The sequence below is a fragment of the Podarcis bocagei genome, assembly GCF_964188305.1.
Source record: "Podarcis bocagei genome assembly, chromosome: Z".
Classification (NCBI taxonomy): Eukaryota; Metazoa; Chordata; class Lepidosauria; order Squamata; family Lacertidae; genus Podarcis; species Podarcis bocagei.
This window is the reverse complement of record NC_138140.1, coordinates 22,088,071-22,100,707: the sequence shown is the minus strand read 5'-3', so window position 1 is coordinate 22,100,707 and position 12,637 is coordinate 22,088,071. Positions and strand designations below refer to the sequence as shown.

The following is a 12,637-nucleotide window of genomic DNA, read 5'->3' as shown; positions in this document are numbered from 1 at the left end:
TTGATGCACATTGCAGAACCTGTAAGGTTTGCTTGACCCGGTCACCTGCCAGAGGGACAGAACATTTTTAGGAGACAAAGACAAATGCTTTCCAGGTGGACAGCAGACTTTCTAGGTCATGTTCCACACTAGCAGCAGTATTTCAGATCTCATTTATTATGGTGATGATTTATGGCATGAGACAGGACCTCCCCACGGTGCCAGTAAAGAGCCAGAATGGATGCTCTGCAAATATAGCCCAAATAGGCGAGGACAGGATGGGAGCCCAGTGCTGCTCTGCAGCAATCACTGGGGCGTCGTTTATAGTTAAGCACTAGAGCGGGAATCCAAAGCCTGGGCAGAAAATGAAATGCATACATAACTAGAACCTAAGTGCATACTTTGCATGAAAACCCCCAACCTGCCTGAAGGTAGAAAACATTATGGGTTGGGAGCGTTAGTCTGCATGATGTCCGGAGTTCCTTCCAGTTCTTGGGTGCAGTACCCAGTGCGGGTCAGAATCATATGGAGGAGATTGCAAACCATTGGGACATCCTACTGGAGACCCTTAGCCAATTAGGGAGGGAGGAGAAAGGTAGTGAGGATGGAAAAAGGAAGAAATAGGCAGTTCTTGTTTAAACCTGAAACACCACCTGACAGAAAATTAATACTGTTCCTTTAATAGTGAAACCTTCAAGCTTTATCCCTCATTGCGTGTTTGTTTATAAAAAATACCAGGACAGACTTTGCTCGTGTGCTCAAGACATCGATTCCATAGATCATATTTTGTTACATTGTGCGAAGTATGAGCAGGCCAGGGCTGAACTGATACTACCCTTGCTGGTGCCTTTCCCGGGAAAGTCAGAGGCTCACTATGTCAGGTTCCTACTGGAAGACCGGACAAAAGCTAGAACGTTGGCAGTGGCAAAGTTTTTATTGGTGGTTGCAAGAACAAACGAGCCCTATATTCCAAACAAAGTGCTTGATTAACCTGGAGGTAGGCTGTATGAACTCTGTATTAATTTGTAATGTTTTGTTGGGTCTCTGGAACGTAATAAAGATTGATGATAAAAAATATTTTTTTTCCATTCTCCTTCAGCTTTAATTTGTACCTAGTTCAGGGAATAAGATATCAGGAGTCCTTGTTGTTGATCTGCATATGTCATATAGATAATCCTTGAATTCTCAGGTATCAGAGGGAGGGAGTAACTAACCAAGGTTAAAAAACATCAGATTGGGTCATGTTGCCCAGCTTCCATCTTAGAATAATAGAATTGTAGAATTGGAAGGGACCCCAAGGGTCATCTAGTCCAACCCCCCTGCAATGTAGGAGTCACAGATAAACTCACTGAGGGAGTTTGTCACAGAAGAAATGCCTGGTTTCCCACTGAAATCAAAAGAACAAGCCTTTGCTGTGTCCTGAACTCCCATTGACTGCATGGGAGTCTCTCCGCTCTTTGAATGGTGGCCTCCTCCTCCAGATTTCATTAAAGATTAACCCACTTTTAGTTTTTTTCCTGCTACATATTTTGGCACTTAATAGTTTTTACTGTTTTTTGTGACTTAATATTGATTGGATTTTAAAAAAACAACAACTAAATCTGGAAATGCACTTCATGAGTCCATTGTGTTATGTTATTAATTTCAGTATTTATATACCACTTTTCATCAGAAATTATTACAAAATGGGAAAACATCTGTGATGTTATGAGTTTGTGGGTGAGGGGGTCAGTCCCTTCCAATTCTCTAGGTCCTATACCTAGTATGGGTTATAATTTAACAGATGAGGTTGCTGCAGTAAGTCAGACTGTTTTCTTTTTAAGACCATGACCTTAGCTGGCCACTTAGGTGTCCTAATCAACAACCCCAAAAATGAGCTGGATTGCAAGAGCTGCAACCTGCTGATGCGGCCGTCCATGCTAATGGATGGGCCTTTCCTCCACTCCTTCACTTACCATAGCTGTTAAGTAGAACAAGAGCCAGTGTGGTGTGTGAGAGACGAGCTGGGAGCCAGAGACACAGAGACCTGCTTACTCTGTGCTGAATCCATAGCTGCAACCAATGGAGAAGCAAGATCTGTTGGGATGTTAATGCTCTGAGCCCCTCCATGTTAGGCTCAGATTGTATATGTGTGTAAAAGGATGCGGGTGGAGGTGTGGCCAAACCACTAAGCATCTTGGGCTTGCTGATCAGAAGGTCGGTGGTTCAAATCTGCATAACGGAGTGAGCTCCAGTTGCTCTGTCCCATCTCCTGCCTACCTAGCTGTTCAAAAGCATGCCAGTGCAAGTAGATAAATAGGTACCGCTGTAGCAGAAAGGTAAACAGCATTTCTGTGCGCTCTGGTTTCCTTCACAGTGTTCTGTTACACTAGAAGCGATTTAATCATGCTGGCCACATGACCCAGAAAGCTGTCTGTGGACAAACACCAGCTCCCTAGGCCTGAAAGTGAGATGAAAGCGCCGCAACCCCATAGTCGCCCTTTGACTGGACTTAACCATACCTATATGTGTGTAAATAAAACACACCACAGTCTTTAGGTGGTGTGTAACAGTCCGTAGAGTGGCAGATGGTAGAATGCTATACATATTTTCTCTGGGAAGACTGCTGGAGTAAGAATATGCTATTTACATGCTTATGGTCTAGTTGCACCCCTCCCAATTCTATTTCCTGGGAACTCTTTTAAAAAAGTAGTCCTGTGGCCCTGACCTGGTCTTAATCTTGCCTCACTGAATGGCCTGAGCTAGAACAGAGTTGGCTTGTTTTGCCTGTGCTATAATCCTCCTGCTCCTGGTGGAATGATGTCATGCAAAACAAGAGGATTTTTTTATTTTTTATTTTTTGCAGAGAGTTGTATTTCATGGGAAGGGCATGAAAGGAGTCAGAAGAGTTTCCTCACATAGCCTGTAGTGCTTTTAAAACAGGATCCATGTGCAGTTTGGTTGTTATCAAATGCATATGCTGAGAAACTCCTTTCTATGATCCACCATTGAGAGGATCGCCTGTCCCCATATGAACCAACTCAGACCTTGTGATAATCATCTGAGGCCCTTCTTCATGTGCCTCCTCCACCAGAGGTCTGAAGAGTGGCAACACAAGAGCGGACCTTTTCTGTGGTGGCTCCGCATTTGTGGAGTGCTCTCCCCAAGGCCGCTTGCCTGGTGCCTTCATTACATATATTTAGGTGCCAGGCAGAAGCTTTCCTCTATAACTAGGCCTTTGGCTAATTAAACAATCAATGTCCTTTTAAGCTATCTGTGTGTGGTGGGATGGGGGGTAATTTTTGTTATTGTGGTATGTATTTTTGTGTTTTTATATTGTAAACTGCCCTGTGATCCTTGGACGAAGGGCATGCTTCTGCTCTAAAGTAATTTTAAGATTGCAGTGGGAATCACTATCATATGCCACAGTCTGGTTCTCAAAAGGATGATGGGATAAATGACCCGTTAATAAATAAACTGCTTGCTAAAGTTCACACTGATCCTTTTTTCATTAAATAAAGAAATCAGATTTGTCTGGCTTGATCTACCTTTTGGCAAAGCTCCAGCATCCCATTTGTTTGTTTTCCTTCCAGCTCTTGGATTGTTCTCCCCTGCCGCCGCCCCCCCTCCATTTAAAGTTTATTCTGTGGGTTTTCGTGCTACTGAAGGCAGAAGAACATTGTTCTGAATTCCTGACAGTTAACCATTTAATTTAATTTTCTTTTTCTTTTTTGTAAGCTGAAAACAGGACCCAAAAGCACCAGGCCAGAGGTGGAATAAGACCATTGAATTAGGACCTCTGTTATATGTTAGCTGAATAGACTAGAGCAGCTTTTGCCAAGTTGATGGTATAAGAAAATTTGGGGTTTGGCTTTTACAGACCAACTATCCCTTTAAGGGACCCTGTATCTCCTAAGTTCACTATCAATCAGAGAAGAATGAGTGAGGGCAGGAACAAGTTGAAGAAAGTAAGGCAGATCTTCATTTTCTGTTGCAGCAGAGTTCCCCCTCCCCCTTGCAAGGAGGTGAGGAACCAGAACAAAAATGTTTAACAACTTTTAAAGACTTTAGAAATTGCCCAACCCCACCGCTTGTAAGCATCAAACAAGCATCACAGAAAGAGGTAATCTACAACAGAAATTTGAGAGTATGACTTGTCTCCTGACTGTCAAGATACCTGATAATGCTTGATGATTGCCTTTTCCTGGCCAGTCTGGCCCATTATTTTGAAATGGCAAATACCTTAGTTCTTGAATACGTTGCCACAAACCTACCTTTATTCATACACAGAAGATGCTCTTTTGACAGGCCTGCTCTGCTTTTAGCAGATACTTGCCAGCCAGGTTTTTGCGGAGTGGGTAGCCCATTAATGTGAGAAATCTATCTATTTACAGGATTTGCAGGTTTTTGAAGGATATTGTGAAAGGTTTTTCCAAGATACTCCTTTCTGCTTCAGAGAAAATCGCTCTGTGAACTCAAATGAAGTGTCCTCCCCCCAGAGGCGTAGGAAGGTCAGGTGGTACTCAGTGCGGAAAATTTCTTGTCCCCCCCCCCCATTGATTTTTTTTTTTTGGCCTGCAAAAATGGTTTAACATTTCTTATTTTCTTACAAAGGAATGTGAATTCTGGGCCTCTGATAGCAAGTAGGTGACTATGGACAGATACTTAAATCTACAGTATGGCTTGTGTTTTGGCTTGTGTTATTTTATTTATATTTATTGTTTCTTTATTTAATAATTTTTATCTTAAAAAACCTGCAAAGTGGTTTACCAAAACAAAAAACCACCACAGCTGTAAAATCAAGAAAAATTAACAATCCTACTTTAAAACATACAAGAGCTAAAATATTAAGATTAAAATTACTTCAACTTCCTAAGCATCTAGGTATGCTTGCCTGAAGAAGAATGCTTTTAGCAGGTGCCCGAAAAGAGTCTAGCAAAGGCACGTGCTTTGGTGCAATAGGCGGGGAGTTCCAAAGTGCAGGTGCTGTCACAGTAAACAATGCAGTACAGTTATTTATGTGGAACCTGTAGTAGTGCTTGAAACTACTTAAGGGGAGTTTTTATTTATTGTGATTTCACCATGCTCTGTATTATCTGAAAAGGAAAACATTTCTTTAAAAAACAGGACTGCAGAGCAGCAATCTAGTCTCATCATGATCAGTGGAACTTATTCCCGAGCCGACGGTGCGTAAGATGGGCTGCAATCCTAAGCACCCCTTGCATCCAACTTGTACCTAAAACTCTGCACAAGCCTGCACCAGAGAAGTGTAGAGTTGGAAGGGACCCCTGAGGGTCATCTAGCGAAACCCTTGGGGCAATGCAGGAATCTCAACTAGGCCATCCCTGACCAATGGCCACCCATCTTCTGTTTTTCCCCTCAGCCAAGACAACAACGGAGACTGGAGGTGGGGGGGGAGATAAATTTTGACAATGGGGCAGATTTATCAGGCATGCGCAGGAACAGCTTGAAGACTTTACACAGAGAGGAACCCCACACGGGTTTCCCCGCATGTAAGGTAACAGGCTGGGAGCCAGCTCAGATAAAGAGAAAGACATTGGGGGACGGGAGGACAAAAGAGTACCAAAGTCTGCTCTTTGGGATGGTGGCACTAGGGCTCTGGGACCACCCTCCTCAAAATATTTGCTTGTCTTCAATGTATTGTTATCACTGTTGTTCTATAGTACAGATCCTTTTAAAATTAAACACTTTCTCTAAAATTAAAACGGCAGACGTAATCAGTAGCATAGATATCAAAGGAAAGGCAAGAGAATAGTCCCTAATAAATACAAGGAAGACACAGATACACAAGCACACAGAAATAAATAATCCAGCCTTGGGGAGAGGGGTGGGAATGTACAGTTTGCTGTACTTAGCCTCGAGATGGCAGACTGAAAGGGCTTTAAAAATTAAAAATAAAAATCTTGTGTCTAGGAATATTTTTCTGCAAAAGCATCAGACTAATTGTCAAAAGTTTGAACTTCATTAATAGACCCTATTTAAAGGAATTGTTCAATTAGCCACAAATTTGCTTTTGCTGATTTCCCCCCATCTTCTTTTAATTACACAACTGCTTTTGGGGGGTGTTAGCTTCATGTAGGTAAGACTGGGGTATGTGGCTGAGAGGGTGGGGATCCTACCTTCATCCAGGGGAGGCTGAGGAAAAGGGGAGGCTGGCCTGCCGAGTGCCCAGGGCGGCGCTGAGCTGCTCCTCCTGGCACCACGTGGAGGCAAAATGAGGCGGCAGTGCTGCCATTGTCCCGTGCGCTCCACTTTTGGGGGCAGCAGATGCTTTTCAGATGGGGATTGGGGCCCAAAGGGGGTGTGCAGGCCAGGCAGCGGCCTTGGCAGGCTTCCCAAGCAGCCCAGAAAGTCAGCCTATGTGAAGAAAATGAGACCAGGCCAAGTAGAATTGGCCTTGCCTTGTCTTTGCCCCGCCTCCAACCCAGCTGGCCAATCAGCTGCAGGTAGGGGGTGGGGCCAAGGCAAGGCAAGGCCTACTCTATTCGGTCTAGTCTCATTTTCTTCACATAGGCTGATTTTCCAGGACCTGGAAAGCCTAGCGGAGGGTAGGGCAGTAGGGCGGTTTATAAAAAAACTTTTTTGAAAATGCCTGCTCCAAAGGTCTTATCTTACTAAACTAGGGGTTATATAGCTATATCTGAAATTTCATGCATATCAATTAATATCTTGACCCTGCTCCACTGAATTGAAATTTCAGCCTTCAGGATATAGGAAAACAGCCAAGTAAACAGCTATTTTCGTGGAGGAGGGTCAAGATATTAACTGATATGCATGAAATTTCATATATAGCTATATAATCCCTAGTGTAGTAAGACATGACCTTTGGAGCAGGCATTTTCAAAAAAAAGTTTTTTATGAACCGTCCTAGTAGGGCAGTAATTGTTCCTTGATAATTTGTTACCCCCCTCTATGATGGCACCTAGGGTGGCCCGCCCTTCTTCCTACGCCCCTGCTCCCCCCCCCCTCGTTTTTAAAGAATATTTCCTAATTTCTGAAGCGTGAGGGATTGCTTTTCTGTGGAGTGTGCGTCTGCTTTGTGTTCATCTTAGAATTTGCGTAACACTGACACCCCCCAACTCCTAATATTTTGGACCACAGCTCCCATCAGCCCTAGGGAGCATGTGTCAATTCCCTATACCCAGCAGTTGATCCTTCTGCCAGATAAACTTGACTCTGGAAAAGGTAGATTTTTATGTCTTGGATTATTAGGAAAGCATCTGAAATTAACTGCCCATGTCACGATGTCCTTATGTGCATCTGTGATGCAACCAGACTTGAAATAATGTGCATAGGTCATGGAAACTCTCACCCATAATGATCGTGGGGCAGGAACATCTTCCCTGTAACTTACATGTGTGCTGAAAAGAGCTCTATTCTGAAATGTCAGGTGGCACAAGGGTAGGGGTGGCTGGGCCCAAGGTCCTGAAACTCTCTGGGCCAACCACCATTCCAGTTCATTTCCAGACTCATTGGGGGAAAGACTTTTCTAAAGACCAAATTGCACATGGCATTATTCACACTGTTAACTGTGGCATGATAATTATTGTTTGTTTGTTTTTGAAAATTAATGAGGGAGGGAGATTTAGACCACCGTCTGCAGAGGGAAGGCTTTAACCATTTACCCCATAATGTTCACAATTGGAATTAGGTCCACCACACTTGCTCTTTGCAACAGGAGAAAAGCTGTGCTATTTATTTTCCCCAAAGGTATAAATGACATGATATAAACACCCTATCTACGGCACAGCCACAACTATTGCTTAAATTGTATTTTGATTTTTTTGCATATTGATTAATTCCCCTGGGACTGTAAGCTTTTTCTTCTTGTTCCGCAGCTGCGCCTTGCAAAAATCCAATCTTAGCCACCGAATTTAAGCTTGGCAAAATCCCTCAGGTTGTCTGCGCTTCTAATAAGACCCAATTCAGTGGCTAAAATTTGATTATTTGCAAAGCACAGCCACAGAACATCGAGAAAAGGTCTTGTAATAGGGGGATTAATCAGTGCATGATAGGGTCAAAATATGGGTCAAGCAAAGGTATGAATGAGCCCTTGAGCCTTTGAGAAGCAAGCAGAAGAAGAGAACGTTCTACGTGGCTGTGGATGCTTTTCTGCACATACACATACATTTGCAGAAATAGGATGCTTCAGACACCAAGACAACTCTTATCTAAAGTGTCACCACACATCTATATGGAAGTCCTTATTTAAGTTCCACAAACTGTCTGGATCAAGTTGACTTGGGGCAGGGCAAAGCTGTTGCACATGACTAGAGATGGATCAGGCCTCTCCATATGGGAAATTTGAACATAAGAAGAGCCCTGCTGGATCAGGCCAATGGCTCATCTAATCCAGCATCCTGTTCATCCAGGTGCCCCAAACTACAAGCAGGACCTGAACACAAGAACACTCCCCCACCCCATGGTTCCCTGCAACTTATTCAGAAGCATTACTGCCTCCAACCCTGGAGGCAGAGCATGACATCATGGCTAGCAGCCATTGGCAGTCTTTATCTTCCACGACTATGCCCAATCTTTTTAAAGACCTTCGAGTTGGTAGCAACCACTTCTCCTGTGGCAGTGAGTTCCATAGTTTAACATCCTTTTTGCTGCCAGCGTAGTTCAGCTTTAAGCATGTGGAAACTAGTGAATTGGTGGCATACTTACCTAATCTGCCTTTTCTTTTTTTCCTTACAGAAAATGAAGCCTCTTGGACAGCGGAAGCGCTCAACACCTGTTGCACTCAGCAAGGCACTCAGCATGTCTAAGCATCACTCCGGGTCAGCAACTTTCATTTGCAATCCCTCCTTAGTATGTGCACATGCTTGGGTTTTATTGCCTAGATCAGCCTTTGTCAAGCCTTAGCGTCATATGACCACACTGGGTAGAGCTGAGGGGAGTTGTCCAAAGCATATTGAGGGCACTAGATTGGCAGTGGCTGGCCTAGAGTGATGGGGACTGAAATTACCAATATTCTCCCAGTCCAAATGTCCAGCATTCTATTATCTTTTTTTAGCGGGGGGTGCCACTTGAAAGATTTATATACCCCCTGACATTTAAAAAAGAAACAAGCTTGAAAGTGGTTTACAAAGAGAACAAAACAATAAACATATTAAGAAAATCTGTTAAAAACAGCTATTCAAAACTTTTCAAAGAATAATTAAACTTACGGATAAGCTATAAATAGATCAAAGCACATTGATAAGTTTGCCTGAACAAAAATGCTTTTAACAGGTGCTTAAAAAAGAGTACAGCGAAGGTGATATAAACAGGCAGGGAGTTCTATAGGGTAGGTACTGCCACATGAAATGCTTGAGTTCTTACAAACGGTGTGATGTGGCACCTGTAACAGGATCCAGTGCTGCAGATCAAGTGTGTGTTAATGGGGTAAGGCAATCTGGCAGATAAACTCACCTCCAGTTGTAAAGGGCATTGTACTGTATACTACAAGTTCAAGCTGTTAAGGGCAACAGCTTGAACTTGGCCCAGCAGCAGATTGGCAGCCAGCACAGACCATCTTCTTCTTGTCAGCAACTGTGCTGCAGCATTCTGCACTAACTTCAGCTACCAGATCAAGTGCAGGGGAAGCCGCACACAGCAGTAATTCAGTACCAGTTCCTCAGGTCAAAGCGAACAAGAGGGCATAAATAGGTAGTGCAATCGCATAAGTAAACTGGCAAATTTTAGGCAGATCCAAGGCAACTGATCACATAGGAAAGTGAGGTCTGGATTGTGCCTACTGGTCTCACCTCCAAATCTCTGCAATTTCACCTAGATTTATTTGCAGACCCTGTGGCTTTCCAGGTATACTGCAGCTCAATTTTTTTGTTTTTGTTTAAAAAATTTGTTACAGTCATTTGACCACATGCAATCTTAAGGGCACTGGACATTTAACTGCTGATTAGTTTTTTCTCTGCCCCCACTCCATTAATTCACAGGAGTGAAAACAAAAGAGCCCTAGTTCCCATAGGGCCACTGTGGAGGTTGCCCTGACCTCCCCCATCCTTCCAGGTTTCCTCTTTCCTGCACCAAATTACATTCAATTTGGCTTAGCAAAGGCCGTTTTCTAGAAGAGACTTGTTGGTGATGCTGGACATTCCACAGAAGAAGCAGTGAGAGAGGAAACAAAAGTGCGTGGCTCTTCCTCTCCTGAAGGCAACTTCTAGGTCTCCCTGGAAAAGCGGAGGTGGGCATTTCCTCTGAGGGTGCAAAGTTCTCTTGATGTGGGTCAGGGTGTGCTTCTGTTCCCTTCAGATGATTCCTAGAAACATGAATCACTTCCTCTCTCTTGCTGCTTCTGTTGAAAAATCTAGAGTGGTCACCACAGTTTATTGCAGTTTAAGTATATGGAGAAATATTATCCATAACTTTCCCATTGCAAAACTGAATGAACGCTGCCCGTCTCTTGATAAATCTGTCCTGCCAAATGCAGTGGTACCTCAGTTTATGAACTTAATCCGTTCCAGAAGTCCGTTCTTAAACCAAAGCCATTCTTAAACCGAGACACACTTTCCCTAATGAGGCCTCCCGCTGCCGGTATCCTTCCACTGTTCAGCTTCCGTTCTTAGACCGAGGTAAAGTTCGTTAACCGGAACACTACTTCTGGTTTTTGCAGAGTTCTTATACTGAATAGTTCGTAAACAGTTCTTAAGCCAAGGTTGCACTGTACTGCTTTGTGATCTTATTTTATAGGTCCATTTAGTCATTAATGTTATTTCCAAAATTTCAGAAGTAAGAAGCACAGATTTCTAGTGGATGGCAAATTTGTAAATTTATTCCAAACTTTGCTTTGCACAAAATGGAGCACTAAACACCCCCACCCCTTCCCCATATGTAACAGAATGGGTGAGAAAATAATTTGGAAGGAACAACTATCATTGTTACTTGAGGCCTAGATGACCTTGTTGGCTTTCCTGGGTAGAAAACCTTCAAGTTAGTATACTGAAATCCAATCTACTTGGGCCTGCCTTAGAAGACAGTCCAGAAATTGCAGCTACTGCAAAATTCAGCAGCCCAGAGTGCTTATGGGAGTGGCAGACTAAGCATATCCATTGTCAAAAAAAACTTCACTGGTTGCCACTTGTTTTCCAGACCCAATTTGAAGGACTTATAGTTCCGTGTGCTGTGCTGGCTCGCCAGATGCAGCTTTGTCACGCTGGCCACGTGACCCGGAAGTGTCTCCGGACAGCGCTGGCCCCCGGCCAATAGATGTGAGATGGGCGCACAAACCCCAGAGTCTGTCAAGACTGGCCCGTTCGGGCAGGGGTACCTTTACCTTTTTATACTTATGTAAATCGAACCATCTGAAGGTTAGGGACTTCTCATGCATGTGAAGACTGGTTCCGGGTGGACTGAGTGGACGAGACTAATAGTGGGTCCAGTGGCCAAGAAGGCAGTTTCTGCATGTGCTGTAGAGGGAAGTGAGGGGCTGATGGGACTTGTCAACCTGGGAAGAGAGCCCATCTAGGAGAAGGAAAACTGATCCTAAACCTCCCCTGCCTTGAGGGTCATCTTCAGGAGAAGAAAAGGCTAAGGAAATCCCTACACAAATCCAGAATGGTGTCCATAAGACAGTTGGATGGCGCCTTGCATGCCTTCTGTTGGCGGGGGGGTGGGGCTAGCTAAGGTCCTGCCCCTCATTGCATGAGGGGAATTTGTGCCTGAGCCTTCTGGACTTTTCAAAAGAACAGCAAGCCCAAATGGCTGTCTCTTTAATAGGGAATAAGTTATCACAGAGTTTGGAGACTCCCTCACCCCCACCAGCAATGAGATGATGGATTGTAGAAGGCCATGCTCTCTGTCATTCCTGTTCCAAAGATGCCCTCACAAATAACATTTCCTGCCAGTTTATTTAATTGAAATAAATATTTTCTTTAAAGCCAAGATAAAAAAACTTTAATGATTTACACTTTGAACCAAGCAAGCTTTTATGGGAACACTATTTTTCATTTAGCACCATACTATAACCCCTCTGCTTTGGGGAAATGATTTGTGCAGCTTCCAGCATGGTTTTTATCTGAGAGGAATTCTTGCACTGGCTGCCACTGAGAAGGCCTTTCCTTCTTCCAGCTTTCTCCATTTTCTGCAAGCGACTCGAATGGGAGAAACACATTCTTGGCTTTATTTGGATGCAGGGAAGAATGTATTTTTGCAGACTAGGCAGAGGGCAAAGAGGGGGCACTTAACATTTCCTGGGTTGGCCTGACCCTGGGAATTTGTCACAACGTCACTGGTGATTTGTAGGTTCGCGTATTATTAGTTCCCTTGCATTGCATTTTTTAAAGAACAAGATTAGATAGATTTTGGCCACATATACAAAACTTGCACAATTGCTGGTTCAAAGCGTTAATAGATGTTGGTGTTGGATTCTGATTTAGAAATAATTAGTTTGGGGGGAGGAAGCGAGTAAGAGACAAAATGATAGAAGTTTGTAAAGTTATGCATGGCATAGAGAAAGTGGATAGAGAAAAGCTTCTCTCTCACTCTTGTGTAACACTTGAACAAAGGATTTGCTTTCATTATATGCTGGGGAGCAGCCCTGAGAAAGAAAAGAGGAAGGTGTCATGCAGATACAATACAGTGGTGCCCCGCAAGACAAATGCCTCGCAAGACGGAAAACTCGCTAGACGAAAGAGTTTTCCGTTTTGGAGGTGCTTCG

General features: G+C 43.6%; 1 protein-coding gene and 1 long non-coding RNA gene across 9 annotated transcripts in view; one reads left to right on the top strand and one right to left on the bottom strand.

Moving 5' to 3' along the window:
* LOC308578488 overlaps window positions 1-6,362 on the bottom strand; it is a 44,140-nt gene extending 37,778 nt beyond the window's left edge. Inside the window, exon 1 of the long non-coding RNA XR_014003934.1 lies at window positions 6,099-6,362. This is a non-coding gene — a long non-coding RNA (uncharacterized lncRNA). The remainder of the gene's footprint in view (window positions 1-6,098) is intronic.
* Window positions 1-12,637, top strand: part of LOC308578395 (rho GTPase-activating protein 20-like) — an 88,313-nt gene that overhangs the window by 44,975 nt on the left and 30,701 nt on the right. For 6 of the 8 annotated variants that reach the window (XM_081178682.1, XM_081178687.1, XM_081178686.1 and 3 more), the window contains one exon: window positions 8,677-8,759. In XM_081178682.1, the coding sequence (XP_081034808.1) occupies window positions 8,677-8,759 (83 nt within the window). Of the gene's footprint in view, window positions 1-4,352; window positions 4,485-6,940; window positions 7,165-8,676; window positions 8,760-12,637 lie in introns of those variants that run through there. The other 2 variants (XM_081178681.1, XM_081178688.1) reach the window with 2 other exon arrangements.